Genomic DNA, 20,239 nt, shown 5'->3' with positions numbered 1-20,239 from the left:
GAAGCCACAAGGCTCCCTCACATTCAGCTTTTAATTATAACCATGGTTGCAAAGTTGCATGATTCAAAACCCAGTAACTTCCGCCCTAGAAAGGTAGTGGTATGAGTGTGAGCATTTTGAATTATGGCTTAGTAACAATCACTGCGATTCTTAAATCCAACACTTTCATTTTATAGGTAGAATCCTAGCCTTTTGTGCTGCTATAATAAAATAGAGTAGGTAATTTCTAAAAGAACATAAATTTAATTCTCAGAGTTCTGGAGGTCAGAAGTCCCAGATGAAGACACATACATAATCAGTACTTTGTGAAGGTCCTACCTGCTTCTTAAATGGCACCTTGTCACTGCTCCTCCATAGGGGACCATGCTACATTGGCAGAAGGGATCAATGGAGAGAAGGGTCTGTCTAGTTCCCTCCAGCCCTTTTGTAAGGTCTGTAATCCCATTCATAAAGTCAGAGCCCTCACAGCCTTATCACCTCCTAAAACCCTCACCTCTTTATACTATTGTAATGGAGATAAAGTTTCAACATGAATTATGGAGGGGACATAAACACTCAAACCATAGCAGATGAAAAGCTGAGCTCCAGACTGGAAAATGAGTTGCCCAATATCATATCCTATGTTTAAGGTAAAGACTAGTCCTATGCTCATTTCACTCCTCCAAACCTAGCATCTTTCTTTGTTGAGCCCTCATGCTAAAGGGTATGCACTAAGATAGATAAGGGACTTTGAAAGGAACAAACAAGGTTTCCATAGCCTTGGCAGCTCATGACAAGAGCCTTGGGTGACAACTGACATTATAAATAAGAGTGTCAATTATTAAATCAACAACAGGAGTCACTGTGCACTTACTCCCCATGAAGGATCTCTGTCCTTAATGTGTTGTACTATGTGAATTAACGGTAAAACTACTACCCAAACAGTACTCTATACTTTGTGGGTCTTTGTGGGTGCAGTCTGTTGAAATCTTCACTTAGTATATACTAAGTTGATCTTATGTATACAAAGATAATTGAAAATGAATCTTGATGAAGAATGGGATGGGAGAGGGAGTGGGAGATGGGATGGTTGCAGGTGGAAGGGAGATTATGGGGGGGTAGCTGCTATAATTCCAAAGTATTTTGTTTTGTTTTGTTTTGTTTTGTTTTAGTTGAAGGAATATTTTTATTTTTTTTGTTATTTTTTTTAACTTTTATTTAATGAATATAAATTTCCAAAGTACGACTTATGGATTACAATGGCTTCCCCCCCCCATACCGTCCCTCCCACCCACAACCCTCCCCTTTCCCACTCCCTCTCCCCTTCCATTCACATCAAGATTCATTTTTTTTTTTGACTGTCCTAAATGGTTTATTAGGTATGAATTTTACAAACATTACTTGAGTTAGCGGTAACGGTGCAGCTGGAGGGTATTGCGCCTTCTCCAGGCTGCACGGCGAGAACCACCAATAGTGTGGTGGAACTTGTGACCCTTTCCAAGGCCACGACTCTTGCGGCCTGCAGATGTCAGCCCACGTATTTCCCTGTGCTTGTGGACCGGCTTGGTGATCCACTGGGTGTCAGGATTTCTTCTGATGGCTTTATGGAATGGATCAATGAGGATAACCTCAAAGAATTTGTACGTGGAATCTTCACCAACCCAGTAAGAATTCAGGACTCTCAGAGCTCCACAGTGGCGCCCAGCTCGTTCCTCAGCAACAGACTGAAGGCTTCGTGCAAACTTGAGCTGGTTAACGCCATGATGGACAGGCTTGCCATAGGTCGCACCCTTGGGAACCGGGCGCTTGCGGCCACCACGGCGCACACGAATCCTATAGATGACATAACCTTGTTTGGCCTTGTAGCCCAGCCTGCGCGCCTTGTCGGGCCGCGTGGGGCGCGGCGCCCTGTGCAGCGCCGAGAGCTGGCGGTACTGCCAGCAGCGGACCCGCAGGAGAAAGCGCATCACGTCCGACTGCTTCTTTCTCCATAGCTCCTGGATGTACTTGTACGCGCCCATCCTGGCTTACCTGATGGCTGCCGGCAGACGGAAAGCAAGATTCATTTTCGATTATCTTAATATACAGAAGATCAGCTTAGTATACGTTAAGTAAGGATTTCAACAGTTTGCTCCCACACAGAAACATAAAGTGAAAAATAATAGATGATTTTTATTGTACTTTGGAAATTTATATTTATTAAATAAAAGTTTTAAAAAAGGGAGTCTTGCATTTCACAGGGTGAAAGGCAGAGTTGGGATCTTTGGGCTCCCTTTCAACTATCTTTCATGACTTCAGAAATAACATACATACAAAGAAACTTGTTAAGGTTGGCAGACCCCTGTCCTGAGGCTGTGTGCACACAAGAACAGCCTGTACTGCCTGGGAAGCTGGCCTCACTCTTCTTGTGGGACATTTGCCCAAGAGAGGACAGAATATCTGTCCTGTTCCTGTGGCATGGGAAGAAGAGCTTGGCACAAAACACACATGTCAAATAACAGGAGACTGGAGACAAAAAAATGACATAAAACCTAGGGAGGCTCACACATATGTACTGAGCAGATCTTCAACTATTTGTGGTCCGGATAAATGTATCACTCTCTTGTTAGTGTTTGTGTCTGTTCTTCCGAGTCACCAAGTGTCCTTGCTCCCGTAGCAATATTAGGAAGAGTCACATGAACCTAATAATGTGCATACTTGTCCATGTCCACACAACTGAAGACCCCTCAAGGTCAGGAGGCATACCTCATCCTTACCTTCTCAGGAGCCAACACAGACATGGATGCTGATTATTCATGTGAACGAATGAATGAATGAATGAATGAATTATCTCAGAGAACATTCTGTGAGTAAGGAGCATACTTTACAATTCCTATTTTAGAGATCAGAGAGACCCACATAATGGCTACAATAAGTGACAGAGTCTTCTCTAATAGAATTTCAATCTCAGATCACCTCGTATGTCCTATTTCCCAGGGAGAAAACACAATGAGAAAGCATCACTTTCTGATGGAGAAGAGGAGACAGAGATCCTCTAATCTCCCTTCTTGCTTTGAAGATGAAGACATTAAGACCTATAGAATTAGTTAGTAGCAAAACCAAGGCTTGGACCCAGGCCCCCCAATTTCCAGGCCAATGCCCTGTCTTGTCTAGTACACAAAGTCTCCCTCTGCGTGTCTGACTATTGGTACAGTTGTTTGAATACTGAAACAGAGTGACAAAGATGTAAATGAGACAGAAGTCCAGGACAGCTGGCAGCATGCACCTGGTTCTCTGTCAACTGTGTCTGTGTGCAGGGAGGCCAACCATTCCCGGTCAACTGCTCTACTCACTCCCTGGGCCCTGGCATCCAAGGTACACATGGAACCCAAAGGCACTGGCTCCTTTGTCCAGTTTTTTTCTTCTGGACTCTTAGCAGACTTTCCTTGACCTAAAAAGAGAGAATTAAGTTTATCCTCTTGCCATCCCACCCAAATCATGTCAGCAAATATTTTTTCCAATTATGGGAAATTGTTCATAATAATTGCTCTGGCCAGTATAAGTTCTGACATTGCCCCCTTTCTACTGGAATTCTCTATGAATACTTGTTATGTTGGGCATAATCACTGGACATGCAATTGTAATTGGAGTAGAGTGTCTCGTAGCTAATATGTTACCTGTAGACTCAGGTTCCCCGCTGACATCTGGACATGTTGAGGGAGTGAACTCACACTTTGATCTGCTCACAGACCTCAAAAAGCAGGTGGGCTCTGGGCAGAAAAGGAGAGTAGGGAAACTTCTGCCAGTCCTGGCCCAGGAGACAGCATCCTCAGTCCCCATTCCAGTGAGAAGAATAGGTACTTGCTATTCTAGTGAAAGGAAACCTCACCCATTCCCACATATCCTGTTCCAGTGCCTGGAAAGACTATAGAAAAGCTATGGATATACCTAGATGCCACTTAAAAACCTAGTCCCCTGCCCTGTGGACATATATGAGGCTTTGTTCATGATTTGGTCAATTCCTGAAACTTGTATCTCATGTTCAAGGTTTGGCCAGTTCCTGAAGCTTGTATCTCATGAACCAACTCCTTGATCTCCTTGGTCTCTGCAACTGCTTCTGTTTGTTCCTCACTTTTTCCCGCCAAGAGAATCCACTCATGCGAAGTGTGCATTCAAGAGAGGTGAGAGGATGGAATCCCATCAGAGAGGGTACAGACTTCTGCCATCTCTGGGCTCCAATCTGGATCATGCTCTATGACAGACATTATGGAGACCCTAGCCCAAATACCGTTGATCTCCTTATGAGTTCAACAGAAGCTACAACACATAATCTCCAGAACAGTGTAGCTATCTACTGCCCCCTTCTACTTCTCCACCCATGGGCTTTCTCTAGGATGTTAAACTTGCTCTATGTACATGGGGCAGCCCAGAAGTGCCACTCAGAGAAGTTCTTCACCACTAGGGGACAAGACTTTGGGAAAAATAGTCCAGTTTCCCTGATTCCAGATGGGGCAATTCTCAACTATCTTCCATATACTTCCTGGTCCCTTTGGGGCTGAGTCCCAGCTGCTCACAGTGAAGCTGCCTCAGTAAAGCACCTTCGCTGACTTCCTACCTCTCTTCCCTCCCACTCACTTGTGATTCCTGTGGTCTCTCTCCTTCAGGTAGACAGGTCCTTGTACACAGGTCCTTGTCTCCAAGGCAAGACATCCTCTAGGTGCCCAACTTAGTGCCCTAAGTTCCCCCTCTTCTTTTACTCAGATGGCTCCCTTCCCTTCTTTGGGACGAGAGAGAATCTTAGGGACCCTGCTCTATCAGAGGGTTTGGCACTATGTTTCACCACCATGGGTGGCTCTGTCCCTAAGAACTCTGTGTCAACTTTAAGAAGACTACAGGGGCCAGCATTGTGGCATAGGAGATAAAGCCACTGCCTGTGACAACAGCCAGTTCAAGTACCAGTTATTCCACTTCTGATTCAGCTCCCTGCTTGTGGCCTTCGAAAGCACGGGAAGGCAGCCCAAGTGTTTGGGCCCCTGTACCCACATGGGAGACCTGGATGCAGCTCCTGGCTCCTGGCTTCATCCTGGCCCTGTCCCAGACATTGTGTATATCTGAGGAGTGAACCAGTGTTCTGTTTCCCTCTCTCTGTGAAACTCTTTCAAATAAATAAACGAATCTTTGAAAAAAAAAAAAACTTACAATCCCTCCCTCCCTCATGCATCATTGCTTCCTGTGTGCTTCCTACAGCTGTGTGAAGAGTGCATACTTCTTCTAAACAGGATGACAATAAGACAATACAAACATGACTTGTCCTCACCCAGCCAATACACAGATGCTACAACTGGGAGCTAGAAAATCTGGCTTCTGGTTTGCTGTGCCATCCACATCCTGGCCTTGACCAAGTTACATTCCTTTCTAGCAGCTGTGTCATTCTCTCTTAAAAGGTATAGGAGTAGGAGAGCTAAGAGTTGTGTAGGTAGCAGAAAGAACATGCTGGTGACACTACTCAACAGATGAGCAAGTCATGCCCTTTCCAGTTCCTCAGTTTTTACCCCTCATAAAGTAAGGGAGCTACCCAAATGGCTTTTTGCCTTCTCCAGTTCTAAAAGTCACAGAATCTAGGTCCCTACCTATACACCCCCTCCTCAATCTTTGGGGACAATTATCAACTTGCAGATAGAGATAAAAAGTGAGTCATTTCTCTAGCTGATATTTTTTTCAAGACAGGGCGGCCTGCCCTAGGAAGCACAGATCATGGAGAAGAAGATGTGTCGTCACTGAGAATCACACACCCCACACCCCTCTGGACGCACAGGAAAGGTATCGTGAGTGCGTCTTGTCTGCCCAGAAAGGCCAGGAGGGCACTTGATGGCCCTGGAGACTTCACTGTGGAGCTCTCTACAGTGCATAATTCACAAGGATGAAGTTGTTAGCAAAGAAAATGGAAGAGCACATGTCTCCCCCATTGACATGATGACCGTATCCTGGTTGCCTCCTTGTAAATCAGGCTGCCCTCACAGCTGAAGTATCTACAGAGGAGGAAAAACCATTTTCTCTGCTTTGATACTGTTTTAATCCTTATAAAAGTAGTACTTGTTTCCTGCAGAGACTTTGTGAAGCACAGCACAAAGATCCTGCAGCCTTGGTCCTGTGCTGGGCTCAGGACATCAACATGCTGAGCAAATCTCTTCATCTCCCCAAGCCACAGAGCCCTTCCACATAAGATGGCAGGAATGACACAGTCCTTGCAGAGCTGTTGGGAGGATGAAATGCACAGTGCTTGTGCAAGTACTTCACACACAGCAGCCACTCACTTAGACTCTAGAAAGGCAACACATGGACCCCATAAGCACACAGATACTGCAGCCTGAAGGCACAAAGTCAGCCTCCAGCTGCCACTCGCTGATGACAAGATCTTAAGCAAGTTCTTTACTTGTGCCTGAGTTTTCTTATCTCCAAAATGTGAATAACAGCTGTCAGATCCACGTCTCCAAGAAAATCCCTCAAAAACATGGTGGTCATTGTTCAGTGTACCTTCCATGAAGGCAGACACTTGACAAATGAACAACAAGTCAATATTTTTTCTTGCTGCCTCCTTCCCTACCTACCTGTGTGTTCTCTTCTCCTAGTAAAGCCTCCCTGGTTTCCCTCCATTGCATTTCAGCCAATCTGATTCTAGGATACAACCCTGTTGTGCATTCATTTACCTTCATTTGTGACTCTCTTCAAACATGCTGCCCATGGGGCTGGTGCTGTGACATAGTAGGCTAAGCCTCCACATGAAGCACCAGCATCTCATATGGGCACCGGTTCAAGTCCTGGCTGCTCCTCTTCCAATCTAGCTCTCTACTAATGACATGGGAAAGTAGTGGAAGATGGCCCAAGTGCTTGGGTCCCTGTACCTGCATGGGAGACCCAGAAGAAGCTCCTGGATCTTAGTTTTAGATAGGTTCAGCTCTGGCTGTTGCAGCCATTTGGGAGTGAGGATGGAAGACCTTTCTCTCTGTCTCTCCCTCTCTGTCTGCAACCCTGCCTCTCAAATAAATAAAATCTTAAAAAACATGCTGCCCAGCCAATAGAGAAGGGCTGTGGGTTAAACAGAGACCCAGAAATTGTGGTCCTAAAAACTGAGACCATTTCTGACACAGCATGTGTGTAGGTACAGCTGAGCCGAGTATGTCCTATCTAAAACTGCATGGCCTTGCTGACAGGTTGTGAGAGCTGGGTCCATTACCATTGCCTGAGCTATGAGGCACCAGCCCACAAACTCTTTTTGCTGCCTGGAAGGAGCCAAACTGGGCTTCAGGTCATGGATATTCTGGACAGATCTTCCTGAGCCTATGAAAAGCTGAAGAAAGATGAAAGCTGCTATTGAAGCTAACTGGCACCACACAGAAGCAACTAAACAAAAGAATTCTTGGCCAAATTCAACAGTAATTACATTTTTAGTGACTGCAAGAGGTTACTATTTTTTAGAAAACTTTTATTGAATAAAAATAAATTTCAAAAGTACAACTTTTGGATTATAGTGGCTTTTCCCCCCATAACCTCCCTCCCACCCACAACCATCCCATCTCCCACTCCCTCTCCCATCCCATTCTTCATCACGATTCATTTTCAATTATCTTTATATACAGAAGATCAACTTAGTATATACTAAGTGAAGATTTCAACAGTTTGCACCCACACAGACACACAAAGTATAGAGTACTGCTTGAAAACTATTTTTACCGTTAATTCTCATACTACAACACATTAAGGACAGAGATCCTACATGGGGAGTAAGTGCACAGTGAATCCTGCTGTTGATTTAACAATTGACACTCTTACTTATGATGTCAGTAATTACCTGAGGCTCTTGTCATGAGCTGCCAAGGTTATGGAAGCCTCTTGAGTTCACAAACTCTGACCTTATTTAGACAAGCCCATAGTCAAAGTGGAAGTTCTCTCCTCCCTTCAGAGACAGGTACCTCCTTCTTTGATGGCTTTCCACCGAGCTCTCACTCACAGAGATCTTTTGTTTAGGTCATTTTTTGCACAGTGTCTTGGCTTTCCATGCCTGAGAAACTCTCATGAGCTTTTTAGAGGCTACCCTTTGTAATATAAATGTCCTAGTTGTGGTCTAGGATGTCTCAAGTTCTGCTACAGAACATTTTCTGAGGCTCAGTTTCCTTATTTGGGAAATTGGGATAAAACTGCAGCATTTTTTCTGTTAGTGATTGTGAAGATCACAGTAAGATAATGAACTCGAAAGAACACAGAAATTTAAAGAGTGGTGCAAGTTTAAGGAAGGTGAAAATCCATTTCTGTATTTCTGTTATTAGCCACAGGCAAAACATCAACAGTAACACCCTCAAGCCTGCCCAGAATGTGAGCTATATGAGGGCCCACACTATGTTCCTATCTCTTAGCACAGGCTCTGGCAACTGAAGCTACTGAAGAAATATCTGGGGCCAGCACTGTGGCATAGCAGGTAAAGCTGCTGCTTGTGATGCTGGCATCCTGTATGGGTGCCAATTTGTGTCCCGGCTGCTCCACTTCCAATCCAGCTCCCTGCTACTGGCATGGGAAAGGCAGTGTAAGATGGCCCAAGTTCCTGGGCTCCTGCTACCCTTGTGGAAGACGTGGAAGAAGCTCCTGGCTCCTGGCTGCTGGCTCCTGGCTCAGCACTGACCATTGCAACTCTCTCCCTTTCCCTCTTCTTCTCCCTCTCCCTCTCCCTCTCCATTTTAAATAAATCTTTAAAAAAAAAAAGAAAAAAAAAGAAATATCCGAAAATAAAAGAATTAATGGCTGCACCAGAATGTCCTTTTTCTTAATCTTTAAGACTGAAGGAAATATCATTTCCTGCTGTGAAAAAAAGCACAATATGGTGATTCAGATAGACCTGGGTTGAAATCCATATTTTACTACTGAACAGCTGCCTGAGGCTAACCAGTTAATGAATCTGAACCTTTCTGTTCTCATCAAGAAAATATGGATTGTGGCTCCTTTATCACACCAAGTTACTAGGAGGGAAAATAATGAACTAACAATATATAACTCTTCCTTATAGTTATATCTCCAAGGTCCTTCTCAATTCAAGATGAGTCAGAACCACAAAAATTCTTAAGAATTATTAATTCCAACTTTTCAAGTAGAAACCTAAAGGCAAGCGAAGGTCACAGAGCACTCAGATGTGCTGCTTTAAGTTGCCTTCCATCTGGTGCAGCTGAGTTTCCACAGCATACACAGGGTCCCCAGCAGGGGACTGACGCACTCCCTGACAGTGCAAACAACCCCAGCTTCTTTCTGCCTCCTTACCTCAGGGTGGCATTAGAGACTGTAACTGTGGGGTTCTTGTAGTTTTTCTTGTGCTCCTCTGATCCACAGATTTCTTTATAGATGTTTGTACCTACTAAAAGGAGTTCCAAATGATTGGTACAGAACATAAAGCCGGAAAGTGTGACTATTAGTCCTGTTTTTTTAAATGACTCCACATTTTAATTACCATAATCTCTATCTGCTTTTTTTCCCCTTGCAATAAGGAGGAAAGTACTGGAGCACATATGAGTATCCCACACATGTTTCTGAAGATGCAAAGTACTTGGATTTTGCATAGCTCATTGCATTTCCCAAGGAGTGCGCTAATTACATTTACAAAGCCATGTGCTGCGGTTCCAGTTGAAAAACATCTATACTGAAAAGCCTCTGCTGCAGGGAAGAGCAGATGGGGAAAGACTGATAAAAGAGGTGGTCTTTGGGGAAAGGAGCTGAGTGCCAACCACCAAAATTCCTTGTTTACCTGTCACAGCCGAGAGGTGTGGTGACAGCAAAACCTGAAGTCAGACCAGGTGGCAGCTTATCTAAATAACTGCACAGGCATCTTTTGGCAAGGCACGTACAACTCCACAATATTGGGAGCTACACGAGCTACATGAGGCATTCTAAGTGGTTTCTCTTAAGTAGTTTCTCTTCTCCAAGCTGAGCCTGAGGACTATCTGGAAGACATTGTTACCATATTGATAGTTACGATCATGCATCGGGTGTTCCCCATTTCTTGTCTCGGAGTCTCACAGAAGCACTGTAATAAAGGCATTATTATTCCTGCATGTTGTAGATGTGAAAATCAAGGCTTACCTTAAGGCATTCAGATCTGGCTGAAGAGCCCATGAGAGTATTTCAGGCATGGAAAGCCAAGACACTCTGGCAAAAAAAAAAAAAAAAAAACTAAATGAAAGATCTCTGTGAGTGAGATCCCAGTAGAAAGAACAGGCCATCAAAGAAGGAGGTACCTTTCTCTGAAGGGAGGATTGAACCTCCACTTTGACTATGACCTTGTCTAAATAAGATCGAAGTCAGCAAACTCAAAAGGCTTCCATAGCCTTGGCAACTCATGACAGGAGCCTAGGGAGATTACTGACACCATAAACAAGAGTGTCAATTTGTTAAGTCAACAACAGGAGTCACTGTGCACTTACTCCTCATGTATGATCTCTGTCCTTAATGTGTTATTCAATGTGAATTAATGCTATAACTAGTACTCAAACAGTATTTTACACTTTATGTTCTGTGTGGGTGCAAACTGTTGAAATCTTCACTTAATATATACTAAATTGATCTTCTGTATATAAAGAGAATTGAAAATGAATCTTGATGTAAATGGAATGGAGGAGGGAATGGGAGTTGGGAGGATTGTGGGTGGGAGGGAAATTATGGGGGGGGGATCATTGTAATCCATAAGCTGTACTTTGGAAATTTATATTTGCTAAATAAAAGTTTAAAAAATTTGTATTAAAATAAAAAAGGAGAAAATCAAGGCTTAGAGAATTGACTTAAAATTAACTTGCCAGGGGCAGGCATTGTGATGAGTGGGTTAGGCCACCACTGGAACATTCACATCCCATATTGGGATATACAAACAATGAAAAGTCATACCTCTACTTCCCATCCAATCCAGCTTCCTGCCAATGTACCCCAGGAGACAACGGATGATGACTCAAATACTTGGATCTCTACCACCCATGTGAGAGCCCTGAATGCAGCTCCTGACTCTTCTTTTGGCTCAGCCCTAGCTCCTGAGGACATTTGGGGAGTCAACCAGCAAATGTAAGTGCTCTCTCTCTTTCCCCACTGTGTGTGTGTGTACTTTTCAAAGTAAATAAATAAACAACAACAAAAAAAAAACCCTACTGTCCTTAAGTTGGTAAATTGTAGAGCTGGAATTCACACAAACATGGATCTGCTTGGCTTTGAAGCCACTGTGCTCTTTCCATGTTCTCTTGCTGTTTCTTAGGCCCCGGATTGTATTCTTTCCTATACTGCATTCCAGAAAGACAGCTTCAAGTAGCAACAGGGAGCCCTGCTTCAAACAGAGTTCAATTAGCAATGTCCAAGGCCTTTCTATTCTGAGGTTCAAACACAACAAGATGGTTCCATGAATGTGCTTGCAATCTTAAAAGCCAAAGGCAGGGGCCAGTGCTATGGTGCAGTGGGTTAAGCTTCTGCCTGCATTGCTTGGATTCCAAATGGGTGCCAGTTTGAGTTCCAGCTGTTCCACTTCCAATCCATCTCCTCCCAATACATCTGGGAAAGCAACAGTACCTGAACCCCTGCCACCAATATGGGAGACCAAGATGAAGCTCCTGGCTCCTGCCTTGCCCAGCCCTGGCCATTGCAGACATCTGAGGAGTGAACCAATGGATGGAAGATATCTTTCTCTCTCTATCTCAATATCTATCTATCTATCTATCTTTCTCTCTTCCTCTCTCTCCCTCTCCCCCACTCTCTCTGTAACTCTGTCTTTCAAATAAATAAATGAATATTTTTTAAAAAAGTCAAAGACAAACTTTGAAACTATCTGTAGTTCCCAACTTGTAGTGGCCTCTGATCACTTGTTCCTGTTCTTTGCCTCCTCCTCACCTCTGTACACCATCACCAATAAAAAAGCATCTAAATGTGCAATCACTCTTTAGAAACTTTCTGGAATAAAGACTGTGTGTTCTCTTTTTCATTAGGCTAGAGGTTAGGATGAACCCCACTAACATGGGAAGATGGAGTAAATGATTCCTGCCTGGATCTGGGCTGGAGTGACATTTGCTCTAGGAAACACTATTTATGTATTCTATGGGAAATCCTATAAAGAAGAATTATGAATCCCCTTTTGCACACCTCTGTTTATAAATGAAGGAAACGGGTGTGGACTGAACTCTGAACTGCTAAGCGCCAAAACTAAGATTCAAGCTCAGACACTCTGCCTCCAAAAGGCAGGTCTTAACCATAGCCACATACTGACTCTTGAATGCTCCCTTGCTGTGTTAGCCTATTTTCTTTTACTATAACAAAATAATTGAGGCTGGGCAATTTATAAAGAAAAGAGATTTGTTTCCCTCATCCGTTTAGAGCCCAAGCTCACACAGCCCCATCTAAAGAGCTTCTGCTTTGTCCTAAACAACACTCTGGCCTCAGAATCAGCCCTTAAGGCATTCAGATCCAGCTAAAAAGCCCATGAGAGTTTCTTAGGCATGGAAAGCCAAGACTGTGGCAAAAAAAAAGTGACATAAATGAAAGATCTCTGTATGTGAGATCCCAGTGGAAAGAAGGGGCCATCAAAGGAGGTACCTGTCTCTGAAGGGAGGAAAGAACTTCCACTTTGACTATGGCCTTGTCTAAATAAGATCAGAGTCGGCGAATTCAAGAGGCTTTCATAGCCTTGGCAGCTCATGACAAAAGCCTCGGGTGATTACTGACACCATAAATAAGAGTGTCAATTGTTAAATCAACAGCAGGATTCACTGTGCACTTACTCCCCATGTAGGATCTCTGTCCTTAATGTATTGTTCTATGTGAATTAACGGTATAACTAGTACTCAAACAATACTTTATATTTTGTGTGTCTGTGTGGGTGCAAACTGTTGAAATCTTCACTTAGTATATACTAAGTTGATCTTCTGTATATAAAGATAATTGAAAATGAATCTTGATGAAGAATGGAATGAGAGAGGGAGTGGAAGATGGGATGGTTGCGGGTGGGAGGGAGGTTATGGGGGGAGGAAGCCATTGTAATCCATAAGCTGTACTTTGGAAATTAATATTTATTAAATAAAAATTTTTTAAAAAGAGTTTCTGCTGAGAGTCCCCTTGGCTAAATCAGTACATGGTGGAGAAGCGGAGAGGGGAACCAGCTTTATGCAGAAGAAGCCAAGGTCTTAGAGTGGGCTCACTTTATAACAGCCTGATTTCACATGGTTTTCCATAAGGACAAGAAGGTACTCCTGCCAGAAATCTATTGATCTTCATGTAACTGCCGCCCACCAGGACTCATCTCTTAAGATATTACCATTTCCATACCATCACACTGGAGACCAGGTTTCTGACACATGAACCTTTGAGGGACTCACTCAGACTACATCCAAACCATAGCACTTGCTAACACAATGACTCTTTCTCTAGCAGAGATCCACCAAAGATCTGATGGGCCTAATCAGACATAAATTGTGTCAAGACAGGTGCAAAGGGAAAAAAAATGCAGAGCTCAAGCTCCAGTAACATGTGTCAAGGATGAAGACAAAAGGAGTATTGGGAAATTGGTGAAGTTTAGACCAGGAGTCTTCAAAGTGTTCTCTGAAGAGCACATTCTCGGGGATAATAGTTTCATAACTATCTTTTTTTTTTTTTTTTGCACTGTGTTTGCTTAAATCAAGAATCCAAGTAAATCTCATTTACTATAATTGCTTTATATGTCTCTAAATCTCTTTTAATGCATAAATTCCATTCTCATCCCTTTTTTTCCTCAGTTTATTTGCTAAAGAAACTAGATCTGTAAACTTCCCCAAAGTCTACATTTTGTTGATAGAATCCATGTAGTCTATCACGTTTTTTCATTCTATGTATTTCCTGAAAAGTGGTGGTTGGATCTAGAATCTTGACTACATAGGAAGCAATATATTTTTATTTTTTAAAGATTTATTTATTTATTTGAAGGACAGAGTGACACTTGGTTGGGGGGTAGGGGGGTAGAGAGATCTTCCATCCTCTGGTTCAGTCCCCAACTGGCCTACAATTAAGTTTGTGCCAGGTCAAAGCTAAGAGCCAAATTGGGAGCAGGGGTCCAAGTAGTTGGGCCATCCTCTGCTCCTTCCCAAGCACACCAGCAGGGAGCTGGATCAGAAGCAAAGTATCTGGGTCTTGCACCAGTGCTTTGATATGAGATGCCAGTGTTGTAAGCAGCAACACCACAACTGCAGTCTCAGGAAAGCAATATTTTTTAGCATGTAATTGTTTTATTACTTATTTTCCCATCTATTAGAGAATAGGCTTTTTTAGGGCATGACCACTTTCTTTTCCCTATTCCCAGTGTCACCTGCAGTATCTGACTGCTATGTAGTAGATGCTCCGTTCATATTTGTAGAATTAGTAAATAAATGTTTATATCAATTTATATCAACATAACAGAACAAGTAAGTCTTTAAATATAATATTTGGTTTTTAAAAATCCTCAGGATTTACTACCTTTTGAAACTGAAAGTCCATTTGATTTGCTTTAAAGACAACTGAGGCATAAGTTGGGTATACACCAAACGCCATTCAAGGGGATTAGTTCCTGGAGGAGCAGAGGACCTGCCTCTCCATATTAGGTGGTTTCTCACGAAGTCTCTACAGTTTCTTCAAGTCTATTCCCCTGCAGGTACCACAGTCATAGAAATATGTGTGCCTTGCTCGAACCTGCCAGGCTTTTTCACTTCTTGCACCTCTGACTATGCTCTTTCTGCCCAGAAGGTTTTCATTCATTTGTTCAAGGACATTTATCACAAAGCTACTAAAAGTATGAGACTGGAGATGCAGTAGTATAATAAGATGATGGTCCTATTCCTGTGACATTTATAATAAGAGAGACAAACTTTAAATAATCATTAATGGGAACATTAAATTACCTTAATGATAAATATGACAGGAAAATATAATAAAGGGTCTCGATGCAATTGGCAGTTGAAGACAGCCTCTTTCTTCCCCTTGATCCACCATGAATAGCTGCTTACTTGCCAAGACTCAGCCTAAGCATCACTTCCTATGGGAACCATTTCCTAATAGTCTTACCCTCTCCAAAGTGGACACATCCTCTTAATACTCCCCTCCCTAATTCCAACATCTGCCACAGCACTCTTAACTTCGAAGACACTTATCCAGTGCAGGACACCTTGGCCCCTGAGTTTTTAGTTTCACAAAAGCATCTGGGTACTATCTGGAGAACAGTAAATACTTAACATTCATTGAATAGCTCATTCATTTACCCCACCGAAGAAAACAGAGATGTGTCATGTCTAAGCACGGTGCTGTGCACCAGGAACACAAGGATGAGAAAGGCAATGCGGTGCATGAGACAAAAAGATCGAAAAGAATGAAAGAAAAAATTTACAGTTAAAATAAGAATTTCTGATACCCATCATCAAGAGTCTCAGAATGAGAAGAGAGGCAATATTTGTGAGGTGAAGGAAAGCAGTCATATAAGAGAACAAAGACTAGCTTCACAAATTCATGAAAATCCTTCTTTGATGCACCTCTCTCCTCTGAAAAAATAACAGTGATAGGAAAACCACTAAGGGAAAAATGCATAGCTTACCACCACACACACACACACACACACACACATACACACACACATCTCAGGAGATTGAAAATAGCATAGATACACAGAGTACACACAAGAGAGCAATGTCAGGGGCCCACTGGAGTCTAGTCCGTGAAACAAGCAGCAGCCACAATTTTAACTCCTGAAAGGAAACTGGCACTAAAATTGTTTCTACAAGACAAGAAATCAGAAATAGGCTCACTGGTTACAGCCAGGGACAGCATCAATGCTTGTGAGAAAAGGTAAATGAAACTTTTTTAATTGATGGCTTGCCTTCATGGGAAATACAGTAGTACATTCAGAAAGGAAGGAGAATATAGACCAGTTCTAAACCAAGAATGAAGTCATCAGTGGCTAGACATGTGGTTGTCCAAATATCACTATGGAACAAAAACATCAAGATGCCACTGTGAGGCTTGATTCAGGACTGGAAGTGCCAGTTCCACTGGAAAACCTGAAAATTACTACAAAAGGAAGTAGGATTAGGCACAGAAGGATGGCAGACAACAACCAAAACCAATGTAAAACACCCTCATTTTGAATTAGCCTGTAAATCAAATGTCAAAACTACTGCTGAGACAGCCAAAAAATCAGTAATGAAAATATGAATTTCAGCTGAAATGTAAAAAATGAAAGAGCCAGTACTGTGGCTCAACAAGTTAAAGTCATGGCCTGTAGTACCAGCATCCCATATGGGTGGCCAGTTCGAGTCTGGGTTGTTCTACTTCAGAACCAGCTCCCTGCTAATGTGCCTGAAAAAGCAGTGGAAGATGGCCCAACTCCTTAGGCCCCTGCACCCATGTTGGAGATCCAGAGGAATCTCTTGGCTCCTGTTTTCAGTCTGCCCCAGTCCTGGCTGTTGCAGCCTTTTGGAGAGTGAACCTGCGGATGGACGGTCTCTTTTTCTGTTTTCCTTCTCTCTCTGTAACTCTGCCTTTCAAATAAATAAATAAATCCTTTTTAAAAAAAAAGATATAAAATGAAAATAGATGAAACTTTATAGAAATTTAAGACTTAAATGTGTTTAGAATGTTCAAAGAGGTGAATAAAATAACTCTTGTGTTTTAAAAAAGAAAATAAAATGAGGCCAGCGCTGCTGTCTGCAGTGCTGCCATCCCATATGGGTGCCAGTTCAAGTCTCAGCTGCTCCACCTCAGATCCAGCTCTCTGCTGTGGCCTAGGACAGCAACGGAGGATGGTCCAAGTCCTTGGGAACCTGCACCCATTTGGGAGACCAGAAAGAGGCTCCTGGCTCCTGGCTCCTGGCTTCGGATCGGCATAGCTCAAGCTATTGAAGCCATTTGGGGAGTGAACCAGTGGATGGAAGACCTCTCTCTCTGCCTCATCTTCTCTCTCTGTGTAACTCTGACTACCAAATAAATAAATAAATATTAAAAAGAAAAAAGAAAATGACATTATGGTAGGTTTAAGATGGCTATGAAAAAGAATTAATTAGAAATCCCAGCAAAAAATTATATTTAATAAAACTAAAACACCAAAGACTCATCAAAATATAAATCAATTCCAGTTCTATTAAAGACCTAAAAACATATATATTTACAAATATATATTCCAGTGTATATAAATATTCTCTCACACTTATTATCCTGTATAAAATACCTTCATGACCTCAAGGTATAGAAAGATGGTATCATAAAGTACTCACATATTTTAGAAAAACAGCAATTTAAAACATTTTAAATATAATTTCTAAAAAGAATCATTTTTAAACACATTAAGACAAACTGCAGAGTTGCAGAAGTGTTTTGTCATACCTCTTTAGAAGAAATGGGTGCATTTAGCTTGGCTCACACACACAAGTGGGTCAGTAGGAAAAATATCTTTTTAGTATAATCTTCCATGATATATATATATATATATGAATTATATCTTCATGCTTTAAAAATTTATATAAACTACACAGGATTATGTTTATCATTTTACAGTTTGCTTTTTTTCTATTTTTCATCAGCCATATAGCATTTCATTGTATGCCTATATCACTGTTTTCCTTCTGCATCCTTTCTTCCGTGGATAGGCATTTAAGTTTTCCTAAATCTTTCATTACTCCAAATCATGCTATTAAAAACAGAATAAACAGTTCCACTTGGGAGTGGAAGATACAAGTTACACGTTTTCATTGTTTATTTATAATTTAATTATACTCAGATCAGAAAAATTAAGGACTACTGTCTCTCAGAAATGTGATGAAGCTTTCCTTGCTTCTCTTATGTGGTCAGTTTTTAAAATAGACTAAAGATATTTAATTAAAATGCACTTCTTTAATTTGTGGGGTATAAATTTATCCATTAGGTTAGGAGGTCAGAAAACCATGACCCTGGGGCTAAATCCAGCCTGTACCCTGCTTTTGTAAAATTTAATTTGAACACAGCAACATTCATATGGTCTCACACATTGTCTGTGGCTGCTTTACTGTTTCAAAGGCAGACCTGAGACCACGCTTGGCCACAAAACCTAAAATACTTACTACGTGACCCTTTATACAAAAAGTTTGCCATTCCTGTATAGATAAAGCTTTTATCTATGCTGTTGAAATTTTTCATCTTTTACTAATTTTATATCTGCTTGATCTATTACTTCCTGATACTGATGTGATAAAATCTCCTACTGTAATTTTCAATGTACCCATTTCTTCTATATAATTCTGATCGATTTTGGTTCATGTTTTTGGCCCCAGATCCCAGGACTCTTATTTTCCATTGCATTGCCCTCCAGCCACCCTCTTGCTTTTGGAATTATTTTAGACATGAGCTAGGTATCACTCTCTATGGCCCCAATCTCTGGGAGACAAACATCAAGCCTTCAGACTATTTCTGTTACTTGACTTAAGGAAGACATCCAGTAAATGACAGTTGTCAGTGAAAGACCATTTCCCTGTCCTGATGGCAAACTGCCCACTTCACGTTGCAAGAACCTTGTTCCCGCTGCTTTGCACCCCGGGAACTTACATATTGGAGAAGCAAATGTCTCCCTCAGTCCAGTGATTAGAACCTTGTCAGACCGGCTGTGTCACCCTCTCAAGTCAATGAATTCCTTTTGATAAAGAGCAGGATAAGAGAGACAGATAGGAGGCTGGGTCCTGCTTTCAGGACTTGTTTCCTCATTCTATTGCACATACATTTATTTTCTTTAAAAATTCTTGTTTTCTTTGGCCCCTCTTACACATGTAGACTAATATCTACCTAGCTGCCTCAACAACCTCTATTTGGCCCCCAAACAAAAAGTCCCTGCTTTTCTCTTTAAAAAAAAAAAATGTCTAGCAGTGGAGTTGGAAGCATTATTGTGGGGAGAGACCCAAAGCCAAGAAATTTCAGCAATATGTTCCACATGGAGTGGAGCAAGCACATTTGGAGAGTGACCAACAGGATCTATTGGAAGTAAAATAATTGGCCTTCCAGAGAGACTGCTGCATTCTGCACACTGCTTGACTTTCTACAGCTGAGAGACAAGCCAGGGATTAGTAGACGTGGCAAGTCCCAACACAGATGTTCCACATGGCTGAGGACATCAGCAGCGACCCAGACGAGATGGTGGATGATGTGGCATCTTGAGCAGCTCTGCCCATGCAGGAAGTTAGAGATTTAGAAAGAAGCAGGCTAAAAATTGAGCTGTATTCATTTCAAATCTGGAAACAAAATGTGTATGGGGAAAACACTACATGCTAGGGACGAACAAGACTCTTACACACTATATCTACTTTAAACCCCACTGAAGTTTCCATTTCCAGGTAAATAAACTGAAGTCACACCGCTGATAATTGAGTGCCATGATAAGAACCAGTTGTGTCCAACTCCAAGCCCTATGCCGTCTTCAATTCAGGAATGAAAACACTCAGACCGGGGAGGATAATCATGCCAGCACACGTAGTGCAGTCTTCTAAAAGTTCATGGAAATGCATATTATGAAAAACCTATGCGTGAATTTCAAAAAACTTTGCACCCAAACAAGGGTACCTTTAATGCTTTTCTCCATGAATTATTTGAAACCCCCTCATAGATCTGCAGTGTGAAGCAGGGTAGGGAAAATGCTTCAGGAAAGGTGCAGGTTGTCATGGTGGCACAAAAGGGGAAGACTACACTTACTGCACACTGACCTACTGTCAGGTTCCTGATTGTGTTACACAATTCATCCTTAAAACTACCCGCTGGCAGAGCTGACGTTGTGGTACAATGGGTTAAGCCACTGCCTGTGATGCCAGCACCCCATATGAGTGCCTGTTCAAGTCCTATCTGCTCCAATTCCGATCCAACTCCCTGCTAATGTGCTTGGGAAAGCAGTAGAGCAGAAGGTGGTCCAAATTCTTGGGCTCTTGCATCCACATGAGAGACCCATATGGAGTTCTGAGCTCCTGGCTCTGTCCTGGCCCAGACCCGGCTGTAGCAGCCATTAGGGGAGTGAACCAGAGGCTTGAAGATCTCTCTTTATCTCTCCCTTTCTCTGTAACTCTGCCTTTCAGATAAAGAAATAAACATTTAAAAAAATTCCTCCTCTGATAAAGCTGCAGCATTCAATTCTAGAGATGAGGAAATTGAGCACATAATTCAGCCAGGCCACACAACTATGAAGGGCTGGAAGCAGATGTGAACTCAGCTGGCTCTAATTCTGTTCCATTTCTTTATACCATCTTCTGAGGGATCACACCCAAATTTAAGG

The 20,239-nt window shown here is 42.2% G+C and overlaps 1 protein-coding gene across 1 annotated transcript; it reads right to left on the bottom strand.

Annotated features, from left to right (window-relative positions):
- Nucleotides 1–1,324: 1,324 nt before the first annotated feature.
- LOC100347640 (large ribosomal subunit protein eL15) lies at nucleotides 1,325–2,043 on the bottom strand. Its single transcript, XM_070064882.2, has one exon. It carries the CDS (start codon nucleotides 1,998–2,000, stop codon nucleotides 1,386–1,388), a length of 615 nt encoding a protein of 204 aa, XP_069920983.1. The 5' UTR covers nucleotides 2,001–2,043; the 3' UTR covers nucleotides 1,325–1,385.
- Nucleotides 2,044–20,239: the final 18,196 nt, after the last annotated feature.

The sequence above is a fragment of the Oryctolagus cuniculus genome, chromosome 1, assembly GCF_051225735.1.
Source record: "Oryctolagus cuniculus isolate XC-2025 breed Fujian yellow rabbit chromosome 1, ASM5122573v1, whole genome shotgun sequence".
Classification (NCBI taxonomy): Eukaryota; Metazoa; Chordata; class Mammalia; order Lagomorpha; family Leporidae; genus Oryctolagus; species Oryctolagus cuniculus.
The sequence above is the reverse complement of the archived record's forward strand: the minus strand, read 5'-3'. Positions and strand labels throughout refer to the sequence as shown.